At 57.6% G+C, this 14,389-nt stretch overlaps 1 protein-coding gene across 1 annotated transcript in view; it reads left to right on the forward strand.

The window, feature by feature from the left end:
• MELK (maternal embryonic leucine zipper kinase) overlaps positions 1-14,389 on the forward strand; it is a 28,962-nt gene that overhangs the window by 3,302 nt on the left and 11,271 nt on the right. The window contains exons 4-10 of the mRNA XM_054177800.1: positions 190-333; positions 3,294-3,362; positions 4,665-4,757; positions 6,882-6,980; positions 7,710-7,778; positions 9,290-9,388; positions 13,429-13,515. Of these exons, the coding sequence (XP_054033775.1) occupies positions 190-333; positions 3,294-3,362; positions 4,665-4,757; positions 6,882-6,980; positions 7,710-7,778; positions 9,290-9,388; positions 13,429-13,515 (660 nt within the window). The remainder of the gene's footprint in view (positions 1-189; positions 334-3,293; positions 3,363-4,664; positions 4,758-6,881; positions 6,981-7,709; positions 7,779-9,289; positions 9,389-13,428; positions 13,516-14,389) is intronic.

Here is a 14,389-nt window from a genome sequence, read left to right on the forward strand (position 1 = left end):
GGAGATGGCCTCCAGGGACCCCTTCCCCTCTGCCACTCTCTCCTCAGTTTGCCTCAGCCCCAGCCCAGGGCCTGCCGCGGCGGAGCAGAGGCAGCTGCAGCTGTGGTGCAGCTGCTGCCCAGGGCTCCTGCTGCTGTCCCTGTGCCCTGTGTGTGTGCTGCAGCTCTCTGTGTCCCTCTGCCCCTGCAGTACTGCCCTGGGGGAGAGCTGTTTGACTACATCATCTCCAAGGACCGGCTGTCGGAGCAGGAGACTCGCAGCTTCTTCCGACAGATCGTCTCGGCCATGGCCTACATCCACAGCCAGGGCTATGCCCACAGGGACCTCAAGCCAGTAAGCCTCAGCCCTCCCCCCATGCTGCCCTGGGCAGCCCCATCCCCATGCTGGCCACAGCAACCCCAGGCAGCCCTACAGGCTGGGTTCAGAGTGGCAGGAGAGCAGGCAGGCAGAGAGGCACCTGGGGGTAGTGGTTGGCAGCAGCTGAAGATGAGCCAGCAGTGTGCCCAGGTGGCCAAGAAGGCCAAGGGCTTCCTGGCCTGGGTCAGGAACAGTGTGGCCAGCAGGAGCAGGGAGGTCATCCTGCCCTGTGCTCAGCACTGGTTAGGCCACACCTTGAGTCTGTGTCCAGTTCTGGGCCCCTCAGTTTAGGAAGGAGGTTGACTTGCTGGAACGAGTCCAGAGAAGGGCAACAAAGCTGGGGAGGGGTCTGGAGCACAGCCCTGTGAGGAAAGGCTGAGGGAGCTGGGGGTGTTCAGCCTGGAGAGAGGAGGCTCAGGGCAGACCTTATTGCTGTCTACATCTGCCTGAAGGGAGGTTGCAGCCAGGTGGGGGCTGGGCTCTGCTCCCAGCACCCAGCACAGAAGAGAGGCCACAGCCTCAAGCTGTGCAGGGGGAGGTTTAGGCCTTGATCTTCGACAGAAGTTGTTGACAGAGAGAGAGACTGCCCTTGGGATGGGCTGCCCAGGGAGGGGCTGGAGTCCCCATCCCTGGAGGTGTTTCAGGAGAGCTTGGATGAGGCACTCAGAGCCATGGTCTGGTTGGTGAGTTAGGGTTGGGTGAGAGGTTGGACTTGGTGATCCTGGAGGTCTCTTCCAACCTGGATGGTTCTGTGGTCCAACTGACAGCTCCATCTCCACAACAGAAACCAGAGCCACCAATGCCCTCTGCATTCCTGTGCTTAGGGCTCTGTGCCTGCATCCTCTGAAGCAGGATCTCTGCTGCTTTCCTAGAGTCAGAGAGTCACAGAATGGATTGGAATGGAAGGGACCTCAAAGCTCATTCAGCTCCAAGCCCCTGCCATGGGCAGGGACACCTCCCACCAGCCCAGGCTGCTCAAGGCCTCATCCAGCCTGGCCTCAAACACCTCCAGGGAGGAGGCAGCCACAGCCTCCCTGGGCAACCTGTGCCAGGCTCTCCCCACCCTCACTGCCAACAATTTCTTCCTCCTCTCCACTCTCAGTCTCCCCTCTCCTAGCTCCAAGCCATTGTCCCTCATCCTGGCACTCCCAGCCCTTGTCCCAAGTTCCTCCCCAGCTCTCCTGGAGCCCCTTCAGGTATTGGGAGGCTGCTCTGAGGTCACCCTGGAGCCCACTCCATGCTGCACAGCCCCAACTCTCCCAGCCTGGCCCCACAGCAGAGGTTCTGCAGCCCTCTGCTCATCTCTGTGGCCTCCTCTGGAGCCTCTCCAGCAGCTCCAGGTCCTCCTTGTTCTGGGGGCCCCAGAGCTGGAGGCAGTGCTGCAGGTGGGGTCAGAGCAGAGGGCAGAATCCCCTCCCAGTGCTGCTGCTCTCCTGCTCTGGCTGCAGCTCAGCACACAGCTGCCTGCTGGGCTGCCAGGGACCATTGCTGGCTCCTGGGGAGTCTGTCACCAGCTGACACCCCCAAGGCCTTCTCCTGCAGGCTGCTCTCAGCCACTCCTCAGCCAGCCTGGATTGGTGCTGGGGATGGCCCTGAGCCAGCTGCAGGAACCTTGCCCTTGGCCTTGGTGAACTGTAGGAGGTTGGCTTGGGCCCAGCTCTGCAGCCTGTCCAGGTGCCTCTGGATGGATCCCTGCCCTTCTGCCTCTCAACAAGGCCACACAGCTTGGTGTCACCCCCAGTGGGGTCTGAGGGAGCCTCAATGGCCCTGCCCTTGTCACCCACAAAGCTGTTCATCAGCACTGGTTCCAGTACAGAATCAATCACAGAAACATTCAGGTTGGAAAAAGCCCTCAGCATTATCAAGTCCAACCCACCCCTGAGGTTCTGACCTTGTCACTGCTCTCTGTTTGGACACTGAGCCATGGGCTGCAGCTTTCTGGGTGCAGCCACCCAGCCAAGTCCTTATCCTCAGCTCCTCCCAGCTGAGCTGTGTTGTGGCTGTGTCTGAGGAAGGAGCTTCCTCTGAACAGCAGACTGCAGCTGGCAGTGCAGCAGAGACAGGGATCTGAGCTGCAGTGCTGCAGGGACCTCTGTTTTCCCCTTTGCAGCAGCTTTCCTGGGGGACAGACTTTGTGGGGCCACTCTGCTGTGCTCCCCTTGTAGGTATTAGAAGCTTCTCATGAGCTCTCCCCTGAGGCTTTATTCACTGCAGGCTGAAAGATGCTTCCCCTCAGCCTCTCCTCACTGAGAAAGCAAACTGGTGGCCATCCTCTGGCTTCAGGAAAGGGAGGGGATTCTGCCCCTCTGCTGTGCTCTGCTGAGACCTCCCTGCAATGCTGGGGCAGCTCTGGAGCCCTTAGCACAGACAGGGACCTGGTGAAGCAGGGCCAGAGGAGGCCACAGCAGTGCTGGCAGGGCTGGAAGCCCTCTGCTGTGGGGCCAGGCTGGGAGGCTTGGGGCTGTGCAGCCTGGAGAGGAGAAGGCTCCAGGGACAGCTTCTGGTGGCCTTGCAGTGCCTAAAGGTTGAGCAGAAAGCTGGGGACAGACTTTTTCTCAGGGCCTCTTGTGCCAGGACAAGGGGGGAGGGTTTGGAGTGCAAGAGGGAGACTGAGAGTGGAGAGAAGGGAGAAATGTTTGAGCCTGAGGGTGGGGAGAGCCTGGCCCAGGGTGCCCAGAGAGGTGGGAGCTGCCCCATGGCTGGCAGCAGTGGGGGTCAGGTTGGTTGTGGCTGTGAGCAGCCTGCTGTGGTTGGGGATGTCCCTGGGGGCTGCAGGGGGCTGGGCTGGAGCTGCTTGGGAGGTCCTTCCCCACCAAACCCAGTCTGGGATGCTGTGAGCAGCTGCTAATGGCTGGAGGAGGTGAGGTGAATGCAGATGTGGCTTTCTGGCTGCTGGGGTGGCAGGAGGGAGCCCTCAGCACTTTCTCTTCCTCCAGGAAAATCTGCTGATTGATGGGAACCATAACCTGAAGCTGATAGACTTTGGACTTTGTGCAAAGCCCAAGGTAAGAGCTGCCACAGACTGGGCCTGAGTCAGCTGCTGCACACTCACAATGCTGCCAGTCACAGCCCTGCTCCTGTGTGCCCTCAGCTGTTCCCTGAGCCTACACTTCAGCTCCTAGGAGCTTCTTAGCTTCACCTCCAAGTGGGTGCTGTTGAGCAGTGCAGTGGGAGGAAGGTCTGACTGAGTGGAAGGTCCTTGTCCTGGGAGCATTTTACTGTACTCAGAGCATCTTGGAGGCCCAACATAACTTGTCCCAAGTTCTCCACAGGGCAGCAATGTGCCCTGGGGGCCAAGAAGGGCAGTGGCATCCTGCAGTGCATGAAGAAGAGTGTGGGCATCAGGGCAAGGCAGGTTCTCCTCCTCTGGTCTGCCCTGGTGAGGCCACAACTGGAGTGTTCTGTCCTGGTCTGGGCTCCCCAGCTCAGGAGGGACAGGGAGCTGCTGCACAGAGCCCAAGGGAGGGCTACAAGGATGAGGAAGGGCCTGGAGCACTGTGTGGGGAGGAGAGGCTGAGAGCCCTGGGGCTGTTCAGCCTGCAGAGGAGAAGGCTGAGAGGGATCTGATCAATGTCTCTCAAGAGCTGAGGGCTGGGGGTCAGGAGGCAGGGGACAGGCTCTGCTCAGCTGCAGCCTGCCAGAGGCCAAGGGGCAGTGGATGGCAACTGCAGCCCAGGAGGTTCCAGCTCCAGAGGAGGAGGAAGTTCTGCAGTGGGAGGCTGCCAGAGCCCTGGAGCAGGCTGCCCAGAGAGGTTGTGGAGTCTCCTTCTCTGGAGCCTTTGCAGCCCTGGCTGGATGTGTTCCTGTGTGACCTGTGCTGGATTCTCTGCTCCTGCTCTGGCAGGGGCTTGCACTGGGAGATCTCCAGAGGTCCCTTTCAACCCTTAACACCCTGGGATCCTGTGAACCTCGAGGTCCCTTCCAACCCTGGCAATTCTATGGTCACTTCTCACCTAAACCATTTCACCAGTCTGTGCAACACTGGGACAGTTCTGCAGGTAGCTTCTTGCTCAGGAGCTCACAGAGCACTCTCTTCCCTTTCTAACTGTGCAGAGATGCAAGTGGAGAGGAGGGGAGGGGGCTGCTGGCTTCACAGCTGAGTGAGCAGCTTGGGGTCTCAGCTGCTGTAGGGCTGTTCCTGGTCTTAGACCATTTGCCTAGACATTTATTACCCAACCCAAATAAGAGCTGGATGTGCATACCCAGCAGAGAGGAGGAGGCCTCTGTTGTGTCATGGGCAGAAAACCTGAGCTGTGCTGGAGGCAGTGCTCCACTGTGGCCTTTGCTCTGTGTCTCTTCCTTTGCAGGGTGGCCTTGATTACTGCCTGAGCACCTGCTGTGGGAGCCCAGCCTATGCAGCACCAGAGCTGATCCAGGGCAAAGCTTACATTGGCTCTGAGGTAGGTGACAGCCTGGGGGCTCAGACAGGTCTCTCTCTGAAGTGCCTCTGAGACACCTGGGCCCAGGTGGTGCTCAGAAGCTGTGTGGCCAACCTCAGCAGTCCTGGGGATAGCTCATGGCTCACAACTCTCAGAGGGGGTTGGGTGGGAAAGGACTTCCCAAGCTGCTCCAGCCCAACCCTCACCATGCAGCCCCCAGGGACATCCCCAACCACAGCAGGCTGCTCACAGCCACAACCAACCTGACCCCCACTGCTGCCAGCCATGGGGCAGCTCCCACCTCTCTGGGCACCCTGGGCCAGGCTCTCCCCACCCTCAGGCTCAAACATTTCTCCCTTCTCTCCACTCTCAGTCTCCCTCTTGCACTCCAAACCCTCCCCCCTTGTCCTGGCACAAGAGGCCCTGAGAAAAAGTCTGTCCCCAGCTTTCTGCTCAGCCTTTAGGCACTGCAAGGCCATCAGAAGCTGTCCCTGGAGCCTTCTCCTCTCCAGGCTGCACAGCCCCAAGCCTCACAGCAGAGGGCTTCCAGCCTTCAACTGCTGAGACCCAAAACCCTGTGGCTGGCCACTCCATCTCCTAACTTATTCTGCTGATTACCCACACACCGATTTCTGGCCAACATTCTTCTCACACCAGATCCCATCCTGGATCCCAAACACTTCCTGTAGCTGTTGAGAAGGAAAATAATCTCTGTCCCAGGCTAAACCAGGCCACCCACCCTTGCTTGCTGATTTTTGTCTCACCTAGAAAGGCTAGACCAGAGACACTGGCACAGGCTGCCCAGGGAGGTGGTGGAAGCCTCCTGCCTGGAGGTGTTTGCAGCCAGGCTGGAGGTGGCTGTGAGCAACCTGCTGTGGTGTGAGGTGTCCCTGCCCATGGCAGGGGGTTGGGACTGGATGAGCCTTGAGGGTCCCATCCAATCCTGACAGTTCTGTGATTCTGTGATCCCTGGGTCCCTTCCAACCTGGTGTTTCGTCATTCCAGGCCCCCAGACGTGCTGCTTGCCTTCATCAGTCCACCCCAAATAGAATAGAATTAACCAGGTTGGAGGAGACCTTTGAGGTCACTGAGTCCAACCTATCCCCCAACACCATCTAATCAACTAAAAATGCCTCAGCTGCCACCCTCTCAAGCTTCTGGAATTGCTGTGCTGCTGGAGGGTCTCAGTGTCTTCTCCTCCTTCATTGTCCTGGGCTACTCCCTCCTGCTTTGTTGTTGTCCTTGAAGCCCAGTGGAGCCCAGCCCATGGAGTCCAGTGCAAGCTGGAGCAGAGGAGGTTCCATGTAGGAAAGACTCTGTCACTGTGAGGGTGCCAGAGCCCTGGAGCAGGCTGCCCACAGAGGCTGTGGAGTCTCCTTCTCTGGAGAGGTTCAGAGCCCCCCCTAGATGTGTTGCTGTGTGCCCTGCCCTGGGTGATCCTGGAGGATCTCCAGAGATTGCTTCCAACCTCTCACATTCTGAGACTCTGTGATTTCCAAGCCTGCTTCTCCCTCAAGGCCTAAGTGGGAATGACAGCATGAGCTGGTAGCAGGCATGTAGAGCTTGCTGTGCCTGGGCAGGCACACAGCCATGGCAGTGTTTGGGTTGGAAGAGCTATCTGAGACCACCCAGTCCAACCCCAACCCCACCATGGGCACCAAACCCTGCCCCCAAGTGCCATGGCCACAGCTTGCTGCAGCACCTCCAGCCATGGGGACTCCACCACCTCCCTGGGCAGCCTCTGCCAATCCCTCACCACTCTGGCAGCACAGAAATTGTTCCTCATGGCCAACCTAACTCTCCCTGGTACAATCTGAGGCCATTTCAGGGCTTTTAAGTCACTGATAGCTGTGCTGGGAGCTACTGCAGGCAGTCAGATGTAGGAAATCCCTGGTGGTGAGCTTGGTTCCCTTCCTGCCAGTGAAATCCTTGTAGGCTGGAGGCAATGCAGCAGTTTGGTGACCTGGGGAGAGACATTGCTGTCACGAGTGTTCCTGCTTGAGTGCATTGACAATTGAATGTGGGTTGAGTGCTTTCCCCTGGGACAGAGCAGTGGTGTCTGGAAGGAGCCTGCTGGCCATGAGCTGTGTGTGGGCTCTGCAAGCAAGGTTTGGTGATTTTTCCTCTTGCTTTTCTCTTCTGCAGGCAGATATCTGGAGCATGGGAGTGCTGCTGTATGCTCTGCTGTGTGGCTTCCTGCCCTTTGATGATGACAATGTCATGGGGGTGTTCAGGAAGATCATGGTAAGGACCTGTGGGCTCTGTGCTGTCACTGCATTGTGTCCTGGGCTGCATGCAGAGAAGTGTGGCCAGCAGCGCCAGGGAGGGGATTCTGTCCCAGGAAGTCTCTGGAGGTGCTGGAAGGTGTCCAGAGAAGGGCCCCGAGGAGGAGCAGAGGGCTGGAGCTGCTCTGCCATGGAGACAGCCTGAGAGAGTTGGGGCTGTGCAGGCTGGAGAGGAGAAGGCTCCCAGGAGAGCTTCTTGTGGCCTTCCAGGATCTGCAGGGGGCTGCAGGAAAGCTGGGGAGGGACTTGTGAGGGTGTCAGGGAGTGCTAGGACTGGGGGGGATGGAGCAGAACTAGAAGTGGGGAGATTGAGCTTGGCTGTGAGGAAGAAGTTGTTGCCCATGAGGGTGGTGAGAGCCTGGCACAGGTTGCCCAGGGAGGTGGTGGAAGCCTTACCCCTGGAGGTGTTTGCAGCCAGGCTGGAGGTGGCTGTGAGCAACCTGCTGTGGTGTGAGGTGTCCCTGCCCATGGCAGGGGGGTTGGGACTGGGTGAGCCTGGAGGTCCCTTCCAGCCCTGACAGTTCTGTGGTTCTGTGCCAAAAGAGCTGGGTTTGTGCTTGCTGTTGAACTTCTTCTTTCCCAAAGCTAAGCCTGCAGGTGCCTGCTCTTCCTGCCTGGACAAGGAGTCTCAAACACCCAGGTGCTGCATCTGCTCCAGGCTCACCTTGCATCCCCTTCTTTCTTGCAGAAAGGAAAATACAGTGTCCCAAAGTGGCTGTCTCCAAGCAGTGCTCTGCTGCTCAGCCAGATGTTGCAGGTAAAGATGCTGTTGCTGGTCACTGGATCACACTTGGGCAGGCTGCATCCATGGGCTGAGGCCAATGGGATGAGGTGGAACAAGGCCAAGGGCTGGGTCCTGCCCTTGGGGCACAAGCACCCCAGGAAGGCTGCAGGCTGGGGGCAGAGTGTCTGGGAAGTGCCCAGCAGGAAAGGCCCTGGGGGTGCTGGGTGGCAGCAGCTGGAGCTGAGGCAGCAGTGGGCAGGGGGGCAAGAAGGGCAGCAGCAGCCTGGGCTGGAGCAGCAATGGTGTGGGCAGCAGGAGCAGGGCAGGGCTTGTGCCCCTGGGCTGGGCACTGCTGAGGCTGCAGCTTGAGTGCTGCCTTCAGCTCTGGGCCCCTCACTGCCAGAAGGAGACTGAGGGCTGGAGCAGGGGCAGAGAAGGGCAAGAAAGGTGGGGAAGGGTCTGGAGAGGAGGGCTGGGGAGGAGCAGGTGAGGGAGCTGGGGGGGTTGGTGTGGAGCAGAGGAGGCTGAGGGAGACCTCCTTGCTCTCTGCAGCTCCCTGAGAGGAGGCTGCAGCCAGCTGGGGCTTGGGCTCTGCTCCCTAGGAACAAGTGAGAGGATGAGAGGAAATGTCCTTAAACTGTGCCAGGAGAGGTTGAGGTTAGGCATGAGGAACAATTTCTGTGGTGCCAGAGTGGTGAGGGACTGGCACAGGCTGCCCAGGGAGGTGGTGGAGTCCCCATGGCTGGAGGTGCTGCAGCAAGCTGTGGCCATGGCACTCGGGGCCAGGGTTTGGTGCCCATGGTGGGGCTGGGTTGGGGTTGGACTGGGTGAGCTCAGAGGCCTTTTCCAGGCCAAACCAGTCTGTGATTTTTTGTAGAACACTTCATTGATGGGGAGATTGGTGCTGTCTGCTGCTGAAAATGCTTTCAGAAGAGTGATTTGGTATAGAAATCATTGAAAGGGTTAAACAAAGGCTTCAGGCTGCCAGGAGCTGTTTGCTCCTAACTCTGCAACTAAAAGCTTCCTCAATAAATGAAGGTAGCATCAGATATGGGTTTGGGCTGGATCTGAGTGACCAAGACCATGCTCTGTATTTCTGGGACACACATCTCAGAACCACAGACTGGTTTGGGTTGGAGAAGCCCTCTGAGTTCATCCAATCCAGTCCAACCCCACCATGCTCACCAAACCCTGGCCCCAGGTGCCATGGCCACAGCTTGCTGCAGCACCTCCAGCCATGGGGACTCCACCCCCTCCCTGGGCAGCCTGTGCCAGTGTCTGACCACTCTGGCACCACAGAAATTGTTCCTCATGCCCAGCCTCAACCTCCCCTGGCACAATTTCAGGACCTTTCATCTTCTTCCATCACTTGATATTAAGGAGCAGAGCCCAAGCCCCAGCTGGCTGCAGCTTCCCTTTGGTGGAAGCTGTGGAGCAGTTGCAGTGAGCTTCTGTCCACCCTGATGTTTTGAGCAGCAGACACATGGTTCCATCAGCCTTCCTGAATCACTGAAGGATTAACTTAGTTCTCATTGTCCCCCCAGGTGGACCCCAAGAAGAGGATCACAGTCAATAATCTCCTGAGCCACCCCTGGCTGATGCAAGGTTATTCTGATGCTGTTCAGTGGCAGAGCAAGTGCACAGTAAGTGAATCTGTGACATCCCCCCTGGCATTCTGCTGTCCTCTCACCATGGAGGAGTGAAAACAACTCTCCAGAGGTGGGCTTTGAGGTGGTCCTGGATGATTCCTGGCCACAAGGCTGCTGAGGGTCCTGGAGCAGCTCTGTGAGCAGCAAAGGCTGAGAGCCCTGGGGCTGAGAGCCTGGAGCAGAGCAGCCCCAGAGGGGAGCTGAGCAATGCTCAGCAAGAGCTAAAGGAGCTGTGGGGGGCAAGAGGCTGGGGCCAGGCTCTGCTGAGTGGTGCCCAGGGACAGGCAAGAGCCAAGGGGCAGAAAGTGGAGGGCAGGAGGTTGGATGTGAGCAGGAGGAGAAAGTTGTTTGGTGTGAGGGTGCTGGAGGCCTGGAGCAGGCTGCCCAGAGAGGTTGTGGAGTCTCCTGGTGTGGAGAGCTTCCAACCCCCCCTGGGCATTGTGCTGCTGGGCAAGCTGCTGTGGGTGCCTTGCTGGAGCAGGGCTTGGGCTGGGGGAGCTCCAGGGGTCCCTTCCAGCCCCTCCATGCTGTGATTCCTCTTGGTGCCAAAATGTTTCTCCTCTCTGCTGATTTTTCTTAAGGGATTTGAAATGTGGATCTGGTTGGGTTTTGTGTGGTTGTTGTGGTGGTTGCTGGGGTTTCTTTTTCCCTTATTTTTATTCTGCAACTTAGTTTGCAGAACTCCTGACCCCTCATCAGGTCATGAACTCTTTCTTCAGGTAATGACCAGCTGGTTCTGCAGGCTGCTTGCTCAGTGCTGGAAGGTGTAGAAAGCAGATGATTATGGAACTACAGAATAGGAAGGGACCTCCAAGACCATCCAGCTCCAAGCCCCTGCCATGGGCAGGGACACCTCCCACCAGCCCAGGCTGCTCAAGGCCTCATCCAGCCTTGGCCCTCAACACCTCCAGGGAGGAGGCAGCCACAGCCTCCCTGGGCAACCTGTGCCAGGCTCTCCCCACCCTCACTGCCAACAATTTCTTCCTCCTCTCCAGCCTCAGTCTGCCCTCTCCCAGCTCCAAGCCACTGTCCCTGGTCCTGGCACTCCTTGCTGTCTCAGTCCAGAGAGGGAAAGAGACTCAGCTCCTTTGAATATTCAGTGTCGTGAAACTAGAGGCACAAAGGAGGCCAAAATATCAACAGCCCTTGAGACTATTTATGAACAGAATAAAGTGGATGGATCTGCAGGAGAGAGAGAGAAAATAGAGAAGAGGGAGAGAGCAGAGGAAAGGAATTCTTTTACCACACCCTCACCCCCCAGGACAGTTTGGGTCTGTGAGGAAGCCTGCTGCAGCTTTGGCCTGGAGGAGAGGTCATCCTGGTTGGCTGCACTGTCCTCCAGCAGTGGAGGGGAGGGAGAGATCCCAAAGTCCCAGTCCAAGCCCTTCTCTGAGCAGCCTCTTCAGCCCCAGGAGTTGCAGCAGGTGGAACTTAGAATACAATTAACCAGGTTGGAAAAGACCTTTGAGATCATCAAGTCCAACCTATCACCCAACACCATCTAATCAACTAAGCCATGGCACCAAGCACCCCATCAAGTCTCCTGAACACCTCCAGTGATGGTGACTCCACCACCTCCCTGGGCAGCACATTCCAATGGCCAATCTCTCTTTCTGTGAAGAACTTCTTCCTAACCTCCAGCCTGAACCTCCTCCTGCTCTGTTGCCCCCAGGCTCCATGGTGATGTCTTCTCCTGTCTGTCCTTTTCTCTCCTGGTATTCTCTTGCTTTTTCTTCACAGCAGCACTGCCCAGGTCTTTTCCCTCTCCCCAGCCAGGAGTTGCTCAGGTCTTTGCTACAGCTGTTTAGGGATGTGTCCAGGTGGTGACTGTGCATACTCCAGAGGGTATGGACAGCAGTGGCCCCTGCCCATTGTTTCCAGGGCAGCTGCAGTCTGGTGAGCAATCTTGCACCATCCTCCCTTTCCAGGGTAGCTGATGGGCAGAGATGATTTTGTCTGTGCACATTCCAGAGAGTCCTTATCCAGTGGCCAATGTGTATCTGCCCAATACACATCAGCTATTGTCTGGGCAAGCAGCAAAGGTGATTTTATCTTTGTTGAGTCACATCAAGAGAGACAAGATTTAGTCTCCTACACCAGCCCTTGTCCCAAGTCCCTCCCCAGCTCTCCTGGAGCCCCTTCAGGTCCTGGGAGGCTGCTCTGAGGTCTCCCTGCAGCCTTTTCTTCTCCAGCCTGCACAGCCCCAACTCTCCCAGCCTGGCCCCACAGGGGAGGTTCTGCAGCCCTCTGCTCATCTCTGTGGCCTCCTCTGGAGCCTCTCCAGCAGCTCCAGGTCCTTCTTGTGCTGGGGGTCCCAGAGCTGGAGGCAGTGCTGCAGGTGGGGTCAGAGCAGAGCAGAGGGCAGAATCCCCTCCCAGTGCTGCTGCTCTCCTGCTCTGGCTGCAGCTCAGCACACAGCTGCCTGCTGGGCTGCCAGGGACCATTGCTGGCTCCTGGGGAGTCTGTCACCAGCTGACACCCCCAAGGCCTTCTCCTGCAGGCTGCTCTCAGCCACTCCTCAGCCAGCCTGGATTGGTGCTGGGGATGGCCCTGAGCCAGCTGCAGGAACCTTGGCCTTGGTGAACTGTAGGAGGTTGGCTTGGGCCCAGCTCTGCAGCCTGTCCAGGAGGCTCTGGCTGGATCCCTGCCCTGCAGCCTGTCCAGGAGGCTCTGGCTGGATCCCTGCCCTGCAGCCTGTCCAGGAGCCTCTGGCTGGATCCCTGCCCTGCAGCCTGTCCAGGAGGCTCTGGCTGGATCCCTTCCCTCCAGCCTCTCAACAAGGCCTCACAGCTTGGTGTCACCCCCGAAGGGATGGAATTGAGGCTCAGGGAGCCTCAGTGGCCCTGCTCATGTCACCCACAGAGCTGTTCCATCAGCACTGCTCCCAGTACCCACTCCTGAGGCACCAGTGCTGTTGGACAGCTTGGTCAGCAGCACTGACAGAGGGACTGAGGCATCCTCAGGAATGCTGTTCCTGCCTCTGTCCTGTGTTGTACTTGTGTGGGAGGCTCCTGGAGGTGGTGAGCAGCTCTGCAGCTCTGCTTCCCTGTGGCCACTGGATGCCACTGTTCCTCCAGCTAAGGTGCACCTTCCCTCTGCTGCCTGCTTCCCTCCCCATTGCCTCTGGAAGTGGTGAGCACCTCTGGCAGCTGTGTAGGTTTATGGTGAGATGAAAGGGTGGCTTCCACTCTGCTGACAAATGTCCTCTGTTGTCAGCTTTCCTGCATCTGCAGCCTCTCACCCAGGAAGGGCCAGGCTGTGGACTTGGTGAAATTGTTTGACTGTTCCAGTCTGATCCCTGCAAGGGTCAGGTTTGGTGCTGGCTGTATAAAATGCAGGGTGTAAAAGCATGGGTGATGGACTTAGTAGTTTCCAGGCTGATATGGACTGTGGGACCCCTTGAAAGCCTCAGGCTTCAGTACCCATCCTGGGCTGGAGCAGCAATGGTGTGGGCAGCAGGAGCAGGGCAGGGCTTGTGCCCCTGGGCTGGGCACTGCTGAGGCTGCAGCTTGAGTGCTGCCTTCAGCTCTGGGCCCCTCACTGCCAGAAGGAGACTGAGGGCTGGAGCAGGGGCAGAGAAGGGCAAGGAAGGTGGGGAAGGGTCTGGAGAAGAGGGCTGGGGAGGAGCAGCTGAGGGAGCTGGGGGGGGTTGGTGTGGAGCAGAGGAGGCTGAGGGAGACCTCCTTGCTCTCTGCAGCTCCCTGAGAGGAGGCTGCAGCCAGCTGGGGCTTGGGCTCTGCTCCCTGGGAACAAGGACAGGACAAGAGGAGATGGCCTGAAATTGTGCCAGGGGAGGTTGAGGCTGGGCATGAGGAACAATTACTGTGGTGCCAGAGTGGTGAGGGACTGGCACAGGCTGCCCAGGGAGGTGGTGGAGTCCCCATGGCTGGAGGTGTTGCAGCAAGCTGTGGCCATGGCACCTGGGGCCAGGGTTTGGTGCCCATGGTGGGGTTGAGGTTGGGTCTGGACTGGGTGAGCTTGGAGGGCTCTGCCAACCCAAACCATTCCATGTTTCTGTGACTGTGTTGTTGCAGCTGGCACACCTTGATGAAGACTGTGTGGCAGAGCTCTCTGTGTTCCATCAGCAGAGCAGGGAGAGCATGCTGGAGCTGATCTCCCAGGTAAGGATGAATGATCAGTCACCAGACACCACCCTGGTGTGGCATCTGCTGTGTGCAGACTGCTGCAGATCTCCAGAACTTCTTAGCTTACAGCTACAGCTCTGGAGTCAAAATTAGGTTGGGTTGGTTTTGGCTTTGGCCTTGGGGGTTGTGCCCTGTTTCTTCCTCTAATTGTGCTGGTAATGATTTTTATTACTGCCTTTGCAGTGTTTCCATTACTGTGTTTGCTTACTGCTGTTTCCCTGGCATAACACAACAATAACAAAAGCAAACCTCTGATTTATTTCCCCACCCCACTCCACCTCCACTACCAGATGAAAATCCTTCTGAATCCCTTAGGAGTCACAAAAGGCTTCCAGTAGCATACAGCTGAAGACCAGGTGCTGCCTGCTGGGCTGCCACTTGGCTCTGAAGTGCTTCAGTAAGTAGAGAGGGAGGAAAAAGAGGCAGGATAAAACTAACAGAGCATCTCCCAGGCATCAAAGAATAACTTTGGGTCTGTGTTTGTGGTGGGGTTTTATTGGTGTTACTGTTCACAGATGGAAAACTAAAACCAAGTCACTTCTGGGTACAAACAGCAAAACCTGGACCTGACTGCTCCCAGAATCCAGCCTCAGTGCTAGCAGTGACCTGGTGGGCTGTAGAAGGCCCTTAAAGCTTTAAGCTTGCTCTGGAAAGTCTCACTGCAGACTAAATGTTTTGCTGCTTCTCTGTGCATGGAGTCACAGAATGGTTTGGGTTGGGAAGGATCTCAAAGCTCATCCAGCTCCAACCCCTGCCATGGGCAGGGACAGCTCCCACCAGCCCAGGCTGCTCAAGGCCTCATCCAGCCTGGCCCTCAACACCTCCAGGCAGGAGGCAGCCACAGCCTCCC

The sequence above is a fragment of the Dryobates pubescens genome, chromosome Z (assembly GCF_014839835.1).
Source record: "Dryobates pubescens isolate bDryPub1 chromosome Z, bDryPub1.pri, whole genome shotgun sequence".
Taxonomy (NCBI): Eukaryota; Metazoa; Chordata; class Aves; order Piciformes; family Picidae; genus Dryobates; species Dryobates pubescens.